We start from the raw sequence: 14,069 nt of genomic DNA, 5'->3' as shown, positions 1-14,069 counted from the left end.
GAACTATCTTCTCATTCGATTAAATACATTAAAGCTCTTTCTTATGTGGCCGCGATTTTGAAAGAAGAACTCGCTTTCAGAATTGGAATTTGTTGTTCATTTCATGAGGTGGAGAAATCCTGTTCTTGTTTACTGATAAGAGAGACGGCGATGATGACGTCACTTCCGAAATGAAACTATGCTGGTTTAGTGTCCAGGGTATTTATCAAAACAAAATGAGATGTATTTCACTCGATAATCGAGGGTGGTGGATCCAGGGTATTTGTCATAACAGAATGGAGATTAAATAGGCTGGATAATCGAGGCTGATATGGGTCCAGGATATTTCTCGTAACAGAATGAGGATTTAATACGCTGGATAATCGAGGACAATGAGGAGCGACGTTTCGGTGTAGGTACTAACACCGTTATCAAGCAAGTGATGTACATGGTTGACAAGCATACACAGGTATGAGGCAGTGTTTCTACAGCTGAGTAGATTTGGATGAAGTTACAATGGAGTGGAGAAGCCTGCCATGTACACAAGACGGCTTCTCTTTTCCATAGTGCTAAAGCGGCGTAAACCCAACTCACGCACTCAGAACTACTGGGGCGATAGGGTAGCCAAGTGGTAAAACTTTCGCTCGTCACACAGAAGGCCCAGGTTCTATTCCCCAAATGGCAACAATGTGTGAAGCCTATTTCTGGTGTCCCCCTGTGTGATATTGCTGGGATATCACTCAAAGCGGCGTAAAACTATATTCACTCACTCACTACTACTACTACTACTACTACTACTACTACTACTACTACTACACCTTGACAACAGCGTGTTGTTATACCTGATAGTTACTAGTATATAAAATTTCTGATGTCCCCCTGTGTGATACTGCTGGGATATCACTCAAAGCGGCGTAAAACTATATTCACCCACTCACTACTACTACTACTACTACTACTACTACTACTACTACTACTACTACTACTACTACTACACCTTGACAACAGCGTGTTGTTATACCTGATAGTTACTAGTATATAAAATTTCTGATGTCCCCCTGTGTGATACTGCTGGGATATCACTCAAAGCGGCGTAAAACTATATTCACCCACTCACTACTACTACTACTACTACTACTACTACTACTACTACTACTACTACACCATGACAACAGCGTGTTGTTATACCTGATAGTTACTAGTATATAAAATTACATCCATCAAGTCTGTGGTACTTTCTACTTGAAACACTGTCACATAAGCTACCTTCAGCCTGAAAGAAACGCCAGCTAGAAGTATTATGATTGATGATCAGTGGGGACAATCTAAAGCGGCTTAAAAGCATTAAAAAACGATAAACTTTGAAAGATTGCCACCCCGACCTCGAAATTGCCACATTCGCAACTCTGTCTTGTCAGACTGGCAAGAGTACGGGTAATGAACAAACACGTTACTCACTGCGTATATTGATTACTCCTCAAAACGACTGTAATGCCGCTGTGCACGGCGTCGTGAACAGCGAGGACGTTGTTCCCGTTTTTTGGCTTAAATGTGCAGCAATATATTTTTCAAGTGACCATGTGCACGGTTCATGACACGTGATGACCTTGAGGGAAGTAAAATAAGGGTTATTGTCTCAGGCGTCATTGCGTGTTGTCTTGTTGCGGTTGTTTTCTCTTTATTATCAATTCCATAGTTAAGCTTTATGTCTTTCTTGAAGACTGTAAATGGCCGTCAGTCAGACTGATCATAAATCAAATATTTTTAATCTTTATTACTATCTGGATAGTGCATTGCTCTTAGGCAGGGATTAACGTACTGGGCTCCGTTCCACAAAGCGACCGAAGCGCTAGGACGATCGAAACTCCCATACTTTAACATAGACTTCGACTATTGTAGGGCTAAAATCATGTCATCGATCCCAATTGCGTGGATCGATGCTCATGATGTCAATCACTGTATTGTCTGGTCCAGACTCGATTATTTTACGCCGTCATATACCTGGAATATTGCTGAGTGCGGTGTTAAACAACAAACAAACAAACATGTACAACTTCGGCAACTACGATTCCTAATTCTACTGCGGCCAAACATGACAACTTGCGCAACTAGTTTTACAGGACTGTCTCTGCCGTCCGCCACCGTGGTCCAGTGGATAGAGCGTCTGCCCAGAGAGTTAAAGGTTGGAGGTTCGATCCCCACCTGCGTCATGCCATAAGATAAAATAAGGTACTTGTTGTTATACTGCCTGGCGTTCGGTATATAGGAAATAAAACAAGGAGAGGTTGGCTCAGAATCAGTACAGTGTCTGAGTGGGGTATTCATGTTAAACAGCCACACACACAGACTCACACACACGTACATGCACGTCACTAATTTAGTGCAATAATTAATCTTGCTACGTCATCTCCACTACAACTACACGTACGGTTGTCTATACAATGCCAATACGTATTATATCATCCGCATTATGATAGCTGAGAGTTGCCATTGGTTTATCACTATAACGCGACAGAGCGATATGGCAGAGCGAAATAGCGTAGCGACAGAGCGACAGAGTACTACCTCACTGTCAAATCAGCTGTTCCGTTTCATCGAAAAACCTCGTCGAAGTTTCGTTCTGTCGCTGTACCGTGTAGAAAAGTAAGGCAGGCAATCTGTTTACATTCATCTGTACTCATAACGGTATAACACCGGGTATACCGACATCGGATTTATCGAAGTAAATTCTAATCCTTCAACATTTTGTTTCTGTGAAATATGGAATAAATAACTGTTTTACAGATCATGAGAGTTTAAAATACCCGTTGAATCAATAAACAGCCTTGCATTCAATTTCAGAATTCAGTGGTTAAAAAAGAACAGTGAGTGAGTGAGTGAGTTGGGTTTAACGCCGCTTTGTACAGTATTCCAGTTATATCACGGCGTGTCAGCTTAATGTAGGAATAATTGATGCAGGTCTCAGACGTTTACCATTTGGTGAAACTCACGAGCACAGGTATGGTACTGACAAAACTTGAAACATAATCGGGCGGACCTGGATTCGAACCCACGATTTCTGGGGAGCCAAAGGGACGCCACAGCGCATTGCGCAGCCTTGGACGACTGGGTCACCCGTGCCCCAATAAAGATAACAAACTCACGTGACATATACTCACGTTTCAACGAATGACAATCACTCTATTTTTTGATACAGGTAACCGTTGATTTAAAACAAGGATATTAACATATCACTTCCTCATTACTGTGTTTCCCGGTCCGTGGACAAAATACACTTAAGACCAGGCCGCCGCTGGTTACCCCAGGGATTAGGGCTACAATGGGACAGCACGCACTACAACCCCGCATAGGGATCCACCCCGAACAATGACAACCATGTTGACGAGAGTATTGAAAGCATTCACGTCGAAAGGTTCCGGTAAATACGGTAAGGACTTCACGTCACATGTCGGAATACTCAATGTGTTGGGATGTGTGTGTGTGTGTGTGTGTGTGTGTGTGTGTGTGTGTGTGTGTGTGTGTGTGTGTGTGTGTGTGTGTGTGTGTGTGTGTGTGTGTGTGTGTGTGTGTGTGTGTGTCTTGTGTGTGTGTCTTTTGTGTGTGTGTGTCTTGTGTGTGTGTGTGTCTTGTGTGTGTGTGTGTGTCTTGTGTGTGTGGGATGTGATGTGTGTGTGTGTTGTGTTGTGTGTGGGTGTGTTGTGTTGGGTGTGTGGGATGTGTTATAATTAGGTGTGTGTGATGTGTTGGTTGTATGAGGTCTGTTGTGTGTGGGGGAGGTGGGGGTGGGGGGGTGGTTGTATGAGATATGTTGTGTGTGTGTGTGTGTGTGGGGGGGGGGGGGGGTTGTGTTGGGTGTTTGGAACGTGTTGGTTGTAAGAGATTTGTTTAGGGCGTGAGTTGTGTTAGGTGTATGTGTATGTATGGGTGTGTGGGATGTGTTGGGTGGGCGTGATGTGTTGGGGGTGTGGGGTGTGATGTGGGATGTGTTGGATGTGTGGGATGTGTTGGGTGTGTGTGTGTGTGTGTGTGTGTGTGTGTGTGTGTGTGTGTGTGTGTGTGTGTGTGTGTGTGTGTGTGTGTGTGTGTGTGTGTGTGTGTGTGTGTGTGTGTGTGTGTGTGTGATGTGTGTGTGTGTGTGATGTGTTGGGGGTGTGGGGGGTGTTAGGTGTGTGGTGTGTGTTGGGTGTGAGGGTTCTGCTTGGTGTGTGGAATGTGTTAGGTGTGTGGGATGTGTTGGGTGTGTGGGTCGGGATGTGTGTGTGTGTAGGATGTGTTGTGTGTGTGTGATGTGTTGTGTGTGTGTGATGTGTTGGGTATGTGGGTCGTGGTGGGTGTGTAGGACGTGTTGTGTGTGTGTGTGATGGGGGTGTGGGGTTTGTTAGGTGTGTGATGTGTTGAGTGTGTGTGATATGTTTGGTGTGTAGGATGTGTTGGATGTGTGGGACGTGTTGGGGGTGTGGGATGTCATGTGGGATGTGTTGAGTGTTTGGGATGTGTTGTGCGTGTGTGTGATGTGTTGGGGGGTGGGGGGTGTTAGGTGTGTGATGTGTTCGGTGTGTGTGATATGTTTGGTGTGTGTGATGTGTTGGGGGGTGGGATGTGTTGGATGTGTGGGATGTGATGTGGGATGTGTTGAGTGTGTGGGATGTGTTGAGTGTGTGGGATGTGATGTGGGATGTGTGGGGTGTGTGTGATAGGTTGTGTGTGTGGGATGTGTTGGGTGTGTGGGATGTGTTGGGTGTGTGGGATGTGTTGGGTGTGTGGGATGTGATGTGTGTTGTGTTGTGTGTGTGGGATGTAATGTGTGTGTGTGTTGTGTTGTGTAGGTGTGTTGTGTTGTGTTGGGTGTGTGGGATGTGTTATAATTAGGTGTGTGTGATGTGTTGGTTGTGTGTGTGTGTGTGTGTCGGGGGGGTTGTGTTGGGTGTTTGGAACGTGTTGGTTGTAAGAGATTTGTTTAGGGCGTGAGTTGTGTTAGGTGTATGTATTGGGTTTGTGGGATGTGTTGGGTGTGTGGGATGTGATGTGGGATGTGTTGGGTGTGTGGGTTGTGAGCTGGGATGTGTTGTGTGTGGGATGTGATGTATGATGTTTTGGGTGTGTGTGATGTGATTTGTGTGTGGGATGTAATGTGTGATGTGTTGGGTGTGTGGGGTGTGATGTGGGATGTGTTGGGTGTGTGGGATGTGTTGAGTGTGTGGATTGTGTTGGGTGTGTGGGATGTGTTGTGTGTGTGGATTGTGTTGGGTGTATGGGAAGTGTTGGGTGTGCGGTATGTGTTGGGTGTGTGTGATCTGTTGGTTGTGTGAGATCTGTTGTATGTGTGGGTGGGTTGGTTGTATGTGATTTGTTCTACATGTGAGTTGTGTTCGGTGTGCGGGATGTATTGGGCTTGTTGGATGTGTTGGGTTTGTGGGATGTGTAGAGCGCATGGAACGTCTTGGTGTGTAAAGTGTGCGGAGTGGTAACGATGTGGAGTGTGTGGATGGTGTAAAGTGTGCGGAGTGTGAACGATGTGGAGGAGTGGATGGTGTAAAGTGTGCGGAGTTGTGGAGTGTGTGCAATGTGTGGAGCGCATGGAACGTCTTGGTGTGTGAAGTGTGCGGAGTATGAACGATGTGGAGTGTGTGGATGGTGTGAAGTGTGGAAGATGTGGAGTGTGTGGATGGTATGAAGTGGAAGATGTGGAGTGTGTGGATGGTGTGAAGTGTGGAAGATGTGGAGTGTGTGGATGGTGTAAAGTGTGGAAGATGTGAAGTGTGTGGATGGTGTGAAGTATGGAAGATGTGGAGTGTGTGGATGGTGTGAAGTGTGGAAGATGTGGAGTGTGTGGATGGTGTGAAGTGTGGAAGATGTGGAGTGTGTGGATGGTGTGAAGTGTGGAAGATGTGGAGTGTGTGGATGGTGTGAAGTGTGGAAGATGTGGAGTGTGTGGATGGTGTGAAGTGTGGAAGATGTGGAGTGTGTGGATGGTGTGAAGTGTGCGGAGTGTTGGGGATGTGGAGTGTGTGCAATGTGTGGAGCGTATGGAACGTGTTGGTGTGTGAAGTTCATATCTCAGCATTAATAATCAAGTAGATCATTTCTGTCAGACATGACAGTTTCACCTACGCTCTTTTGGAAACATTCGTCTCCTAATAACAACAGATGCACCTAAGACGTCGACCCATGCCCTAGTTCTTTTAAGGACTGACGGCTACAACAGCTTCCTTTACGGCATTAAACAAGATCTGATGCATTTCCAGAAAATCCAAAACACAGCCTCTGGAATAATAAGCATTACCAGAACATTCAAGCGGTCACACAATACACCAACGCTCAAGAATCTACATTGGTTGCCAATAGAATCCAGGACCCAGTTTAAGACTCGATGCTTATCATACAAATGTGAGCATGGTCAGCGCAACCATACCCTACTGAACATGTCTCTACTTACAAATCTGAAAACCAGATCATTTTGTGCCAAGGTGCAACGCTTTGGTCAAAGATCTTAGTTACACCATTATCCACCAATCCACATTCGTCATCTATCCATTCTTCGTTTGTTGTTTTCATTCATTGATACATCGTAGTATAGAGCTCTGGGCATGCTTCAACGGATGGACTATAGCGGGTACAAATATTCATTGATTGATATTATTATTTTTGTTGTGTGAGGTGTGTGGAGTGTGTGGACTACGTGGGTTGTGTGGCTCTGTGGTGCTATAGGGGTGTGGAGTGTAGGGTGTGTGTATGGAGTGTGTGGATTACGTGGGTTGTGTGGCTCTGTGGTGCTATAGGGCTGTGGAGTTCGGGGGGGGGGGGGGGGGGGGGGGGGGGCGGGGTCGGACTACGTGGGTTGTACGGCTCTGTGGTGCTATAGGGCTGTGGAGTAGGGGGGGGGGGGGTTGACTACGTGGGATGTATGGCTCTGTGGTGCTATGGGGCTGTGGAGTGTGGGGTGTGTGTGTGGACTAAGTGGGTTGTGTGGCTATGTGGTGCTATAGGGTTGTGGAGTGTGGGGTGTGTATGGAGTGTGTGGACTACGTGGGTTGTGTGGCTCTGTGGTGCTATGGGGCTGTGGAGTGTGGGGGGTGTGTGTGGACTACGTGGGTTGTGTGGCTCTGTGGTGCTATAGGCCTGTGGAGTGTGGGGTGTGTGTGTGGACTACGTGGGTTGAGTGGCTCTGTGGTGCTATAGGGCTGACGAGTGCGGGGTGTGTGTGTGGACTACGTGGGTTGTGTGGCTCCGTGGTGCTATAGGGCTGTGGAGTGTGGGGTGTGGGTGTGGACTACGTGGGTTGTGTGGCTCTGTGGTGCTATGGGGCTGTGGAGTGTGGGGTGTGTGTGTGTGGACTACGTGGGTTGTGTGGCTCCGTGGTGCTATGGGGCTGTGGAGTGTGGGGTGTGTGTGTGGACTACGTGAGTTGTGTGGCTCTTTTGTGCTATAGGGCTGTGGAGTGTGGGGTGTGTGTATGGAGTGTGTGGATTACGTGGGTTGTGTGGCTCTGTGGTGCTATAGGGGTGTGGAGTGTAGGGTGTGTGTATGGAGTGTGTGGACTACGTGGGTTGTGTGGCTATGTGGTGCTTATAGGCCTGTGGAGTGTAGGGTGTGTGTATGGAGTGTGTGGACTACGTGGGTTGTGTGGCTCTGTGGTGCTATAGGGGTGTGGAGTGTGGGGTGTGTATGGAGTGTGTGGACTACGTGGGTTGTGTGGCTCTGTGGTGCTATAGGGCTGTGGAGTGTGGGGTGTGTGTGTGGACTACGTGGGTTGTGTGGTTCTGTGGTGCTATAGGATTGTGGAGTGTGGGGTGTGTATGGAGTGTGTGGACTACGTGGGTTGTGTGGCTCTTTTGTGCTATAGGGCTGTGGAGTGTGGGGTGTGTGTGTGGACTACGTGGGTTGTGTGGCTCTGTGGTGCTATAGGCCTGTGGAGTGTGGGGTGTGTGTGTGGACTACGTGGGTTGTGTGGCTATGCGGTGCTATAGGGTTGTGGAGTGTTGGGTGTGTATGGAGTGTGTGGATTACGTGGGTTGTGTGGCTCTTTTGTGCTATAGGGCTGACGAGTGTGGGGGGTGTGTGTGTGTGGACTACGTGGGTTGTGTGGCTCTGTGGTGCTATAGGGCTGTGGAGTGTGGGGTGTGTGTGTGGACTACGTGGGTTGTGTGGCTCTGTGGTGCTATAGGGCTGTGGAGTGTAGGATGTGTGTATGGAGTGTCTGGACTACGTGGGTTGTGTGGCTATGCGGTGCTATAGGGCTGTGGAGTGTAGGATGTGTGTATGGGGTGTGTGGACTACGTGGGCTGTGTGGCTCTGTGGTGCTATAGGGGTGTTGAGTGTATGGTGTGTGTATGGAGTGTGTGGACTACGTGGGTTGTGTGGCTCTGTGGTGCTATAGGGCTGTGGAGTGTGGGGTGTGTGTGTGGACTACGTGGGTTGTGTGGCTCTGTGGTGCTATAGGGGTGTTGAGTGTAGGGTGTGTGTATGGAGTGTGTGGACTACGTGGGTTGTGTGGCTCTGTGGTGCTATAGGGCTGTGGAGTGTTGGGTGTGTATGGAGTGTGTGGACTACGTGGGTTGTGTGGCTATGCGGTGCTACAGGGGTGTTGAGTGTAGGGTGTGTGTATGGAGTGTGTGGCGTAGGTGGAGGAATGGGGTGCTTGGTGTGAGTTGAGCGTTTGGGTTGTGTGTGGGGGGGTAGGGGTATGTAGTGTGGGTGTTTGGTGTTTCTGGAGTGCGTTGTGGTTGTGGTGTGTTTGGGTGTGCGTGGTGTGTTAGGTGTGTGTGGTGTGTGGAGTGTTTGGTGTGTTGGGTGTGTGTGGATGGTGTGGAATATGCTGGGATGTGTGGATGGTGGAGAGTTTGAAGCAAGGACAGTTGTGTGTGCGGAGCGTCTTGTGTGTGTGGTGAATGTTGAGCGGTGTGTGTGTGGAGAGTTGGTACAGTCTTTCAGTGTTAAGTCCCCTTTACTCCCACTTGTGCGGACATGGATAGTACTGATTTCTTCTTCCCGGACTACAAACGTATGTTGCTGTTATTGACACAACAGCTACGTGCCTAGACTGACATTTAGTCCCAGAAATAAAGTTATCTTGTTTAAAAATATATATCTACAAAATAAACATAATAAAGTCCAAATGGTGCCCAGAACAATCCTCAATTTCCTAGAGCTGAGGTAATCTAGATTTGCCAAGTCATTCTAGACTTGAGTTGGACTCCTTCTTCAATTTATTCTCTTGGGTCTTGGAGACAGGCTACCACATGTCCGCACTTACTGAGTCATACACACATTGATCGCTACTTTTTCCAGTGTGTGGTAGTGACGTCGCAACGCTGAGAAAATTGTATCAATTTAGATTTAATCAGAATGAGCGTGTATTAACATACGCCGTTATCAGTTTATCTACGTGATAAGGTGACGCTACTTTGATAATAAGATAATTAGAAAACACATAATTATGACGTGTCAACACAACGGCTGTCAATAATTTATTTAAAATTGTAACTGAAAGTTAACAAACGGTTTGCTCGCAATTGATTAGCTAAGAATGTAAAGCTATTTGTTGGTTCGTGTTAAGATTGTCAAGTTTGTTGTATCACTTCCTTCAGGGATTTTGGAATTCAAAAAGTGTGATACCACGCTGACAACATAGGGATCGTATGGAACAGTATCAGTGCCACATTCTAATAAATAATATCATCTACGTAGATAATACTTACATCTACGCAGACTTTACTTTCATCTACGTAGATAATACTTACATCTTCGTAGACTTTACTTTCATCTACGTAGATAATACTTACATCTACGTAGACTTTACTTTCATCTACGTAGATAATACTTACATCTACGTAGACTTTACTTTCATCTACGTAGATTATACTTACACTCGGGAGGTTTACATGTAAACCAGCACAAAGTTCGCTGATCATTGTCAAAATATCCCAAGTTGTAATGATATAAATATGATATGGACAACATTACAGTAAACTACGGTTATAACGAACTCAAAGGGATCACTAATCTCAGTTCGTTATAACCGTAGCTCCTTTTAAGCATATATACAGCATATATACAACAACTGGCCAGGACCAAAAATAAATTCGTTATATCCGTCTTTTCATTATAAGTGTGTTCGTTATAAACGTAGTTTACTGTATTTTCTATCGGAGTCCTACTTCTCATTGCGGACAACATATCCAAATACAAATGTCAAATGTGTATGAGTGAGTGTTTTTTGTTTTTTTTGTTTAACGCCGCACTCAGCAATATTTCAGCTATATGATGGCGGTCTGTGAATAATATAGCCTGGACCAGACAATCCAGTGATTGACATCATGAGCATCGGTCCACGCAGTTGGGATACGATGACATGCATCAACCAAGTCAGCGAGCCTGACCACCCGATCCCGTTGGTCGCCTCATACGACAAGCATAGTCGTCTTTTACGGCAAGCATGGGTTGCTGAAGACCTATTCTACCCCGGATCTTAACGGGTCGAATGAGGGAGTGAGTGAGTTGGGTTTAATGCTGCTTTGAGCAGTATTCGCGTAATTACTCGAGGTAATGTGTCTGGGTTTTTTCCAAACAAATTCCCGAGGGGACAAATAGTTCAAAATTACAACTCTGATTATTCAACGTATTTGGCACACCGTATTTCCTCGATATATTTATTCTAGGCAATCTTCACCCTCGGAGTTTAATCGCAAAGATAATAATCGGGAAAATTCCGTGCATAAAAACTACCAAGCGTTTCTTCGATTTCCGTCTTTTATTCGAGGAAACACGGTAGTTTTTTTTAAGGTAATGTTAAACAATATAGTCACGCGAGGAAACTCAGTCACTACATCAGAACCTGCCCAGAAAAAAACCGCTGGGTCATCCGACGCACCGAAAAAAATAAACGTCTTCCTTTGGCCAGACGTGTTCTCAAAACTTGTCAAACATCGATTACAGACATTTGAAACAAAACTGGAAAAGAAACCTTGATGAAAACGCCCTTCTAAAAAACGAACACCTACCTCGATTAAACACTGGGGCTAGGAACACTCCGAAATACACAAACGTCCAGCAGCACTCAATATTCTAGGATTTACGGTAGCTAGAATATTCTTGGATGTGGTGTAAAACACCATTCAATATCTCTATATATAGTTGCCATGTGCACGCAACTGGCCATACATTAAAGAGTCACTTCACTAATAGCTACTGATGTCTGGATGTTAAATGCAGTTCCGGTAAAGAGACACAGTCACTCATAAGTACTTTATAGACTAGACGTTGTAATAGATTCGATTAGACATTTAGCTTTAAAATGTTTAAATTAAGATCCATTTGTCCAGTTTTCACTTTCATTTAAGCGATTTGCCAAAGGCCAGCGCTTTCAGTCTCACTTCATTCAATAACTTTCCAATTAAGTTCAAGCACAAATGGATGGCTCACGGTGATATCAAAATATCACGAGACAGTGTATGCTGTCATGCAGTACGGCTGTACCGCTACAGACAGAGATATTTCTTTATAAGATGAACATGGCATTTAACGTTCAATCTGTTCGGTAGGACTAACTGCCATGAATATTAAGTTCAATTACTTTGCTACTGTCTTGGATATTCTGTTTATTTGTTTCACTATCGGATTGTAGTGTTCATGCGGTTATATATAACCTTGCTAAATGGCATAAGGGAGAAGTTGGGCGAAATAGAGTTTAACGTCGCGTTCAAGAATATTGCGCGTGCGTGCGTGTGTGTGCTTGCACTGTAGCGGACTAATGCCGGATTTATAGTGCTAGCCCATTGAGATACCATGCCGCAGTTTAACACGAATACCCCACTCAGACACGGTAAACGGACTCCAAGCCGATCACTCCTTGTTTTGTCCCCTTAATGCCGAGCGCCTGGCGGAGGAGCAACAAGTATTAACTTTTAACGTATTTTGGTTGGACGAGGCCGGGGATCGAAGACACTACGCAGAATGGCACCAAAGCTCTCGCAGTACGGTGTCTTTAAAAGTGCTGATAGACCAGGTAGAAATATGTATATACGGTAAATTCCAAAATGCTGATTACAATTACTGATTATGATTACAAAATTCTGCAAAAAAATTACAAAGATCATGAGCATCGGTCTACGCATCTGGGATACGATAACATGCATCAACCAAGTCATCGAGCCTGACCACCCGATCCCGTTAGTCGCCTCTTACGACAAGCATATAGTCGCCTTTTACTGCAACCATGAGAAGTAATAAGATTGCTTCCAGTCACCCCGTTTGGCCGACTTAGATGGGGATCTGGTGGTCATAATGGCTGATGTGTATGGATATGAATTCACTTTTTTAGATTTTGATGGTTGATAACACTTATTAAGCTGTGAGATTTCTGTAAAATTGTGGGATGTCGTGGGCCTACGTTATGTGTGAAACGTTGCTCACATCATCCACCACTAGTTTGTTTTGTCTTTTCTCGGAATTACAACCCGTCTTGAAATGTTAGCGTTGTAGTAGGGTCTATGTGTACAGCATGAAATACGTTAAATCAGTCACACGCACAGAAACTAATTTTGCAAAACAAAATAAACATTTAAACTTATATATTATACATACAATATTACAAAAGATTCCAACTAGATCCATGGTGTACACCTATATAATACTATTACTCTTACCTCTAGATGCTAGATTTGATCTCGTTCAAAAATATGTATATTTGCTTTTAGACAGTCATGTGAGTAGAATTAAGCTTGGCTTGGGAAAGTCAACATTCCCTGAATGCGGGCCATGGTGCTTGTGGTCAAAGGGAGATAACCCGTGAAAATCTGTTGCAAGACCGGCATGTCACGTGGAGTAAAATTAATAATTCGAAGTGTTAGAAAAAATATAAAGTAGAAAACACAACAAAATCTTAGTTAGACTTAAACATGTTGTTTTAGAAATCTTTAGAGATAGAAATTTGTTTTGAATGTGTATCGAGCGTATTACATACACAATTTTGACTGTAAATCTCAATTATTTGCAATCAACAACATAATCCAGCAAAGGTGTAAGGCAATTCATTGCACGTGCCAAATTGTAATTACAATACGTTACAAAGGTGTGAACCATCGTTTACTGATGTTGTGAAACTGATTGGGGTTGATCTCAAAATAGTTTTGTCTTAATTACGTAATATGCCAACTTCGAAAGAAAATATGTGACACCAAGATAAGAATTAACAAAATATTATATCAGCTGGTGTGTGCACGTGTGTCTTAAGTAACAGTTGTGGCAGTTATATCTACATTATTTAAAATTACACTGACTGCAATTTCAGCATGAATTAGTTGATATTTCCATTTTTAATAAACGCTCATAAGAAATCCTCTCACTTTAGTTATACTGACGATTGTTTAACTGTCCTTGTGGTGTCCGTGTTATGCATCATACAGTCAACTCTGGATGAAACGAAGTCGGATGTAACGAATAGTCAGCTGTACCGAACCAAAATCAAAGGAATGTCAGTGAATGCATTTGTACATGTTTCTATCGGTTCTAAGGACTTCGGTTATAACGTATTGGTTTGAGACTCCCTTGACTTCGAGACAACAGGAGTTATGTGTCAGAATTCTTTGATTAATAATTCAACATCGGTTGATTTGGACAAGTGGATACAGTTATATGTTTGCTTCATTCGTTGGTCATTGGTATTGCCCGTCTATGTAGTAGATAGAACATCTTCCCGAAGAGCGAAAGGCCGGTGGTTCAAACCTGGCCACGTCATACCAAAATACGTAAAAGATGGTACTTGTTGTTTCCCTGCCGGCGCTCGGCATCAATGAGATAAAACAAGGACTGGTCGGCTTGGAATCAGTAAACTGTGTTTGGGTGGGGTAGTCATGTTAAACTGCGGCCTGGTACCTCAATGGGCTAGCACTATCAACGGGGATTAGTTCGTCATACAGGCAGCCATACACAAAATACATATGCATGCTATAATCTTGAACGCGAAATTAAACCCGATTTGACCAGACCGTCTATTTAGTTATTGTTTATTTGTGTGTTTGTCAGTTTGTTGTTTAACGCCGCACTCAGCAATATTCCAGCTGTAATCGAGTCTGGACCAGACAATCTAGTGA

The 14,069-nt window shown here is 44.6% G+C and overlaps 1 protein-coding gene across 1 annotated transcript in view; it reads left to right on the top strand.

Annotated features, from left to right (window-relative positions):
* The first annotated feature begins 3,319 nt into the window (after positions 1-3,319).
* The window catches only part of LOC139446745 (FYVE, RhoGEF and PH domain-containing protein 6-like), a 63,406-nt gene continuing 52,656 nt past the window's right edge, over positions 3,320-14,069 (top strand). Inside the window, exon 1 of the mRNA XM_071228046.1 lies at positions 3,320-3,406. Within this exon, the coding sequence (XP_071084147.1) occupies positions 3,346-3,406 (61 nt within the window). The 5' untranslated portion in view covers positions 3,320-3,345. The remainder of the gene's footprint in view (positions 3,407-14,069) is intronic.

This window comes from Haliotis cracherodii, unplaced genomic scaffold (assembly GCF_022045235.1).
Source record: "Haliotis cracherodii isolate W230 unplaced genomic scaffold, xgHalCrac1.p SCAF_6, whole genome shotgun sequence".
Lineage (NCBI taxonomy): Eukaryota > Metazoa > Mollusca > Gastropoda > Lepetellida > Haliotidae > Haliotis > Haliotis cracherodii.
Note: the sequence above shows the minus strand (reverse complement) of the source record. Positions and strands in the feature narration are given on the sequence as shown.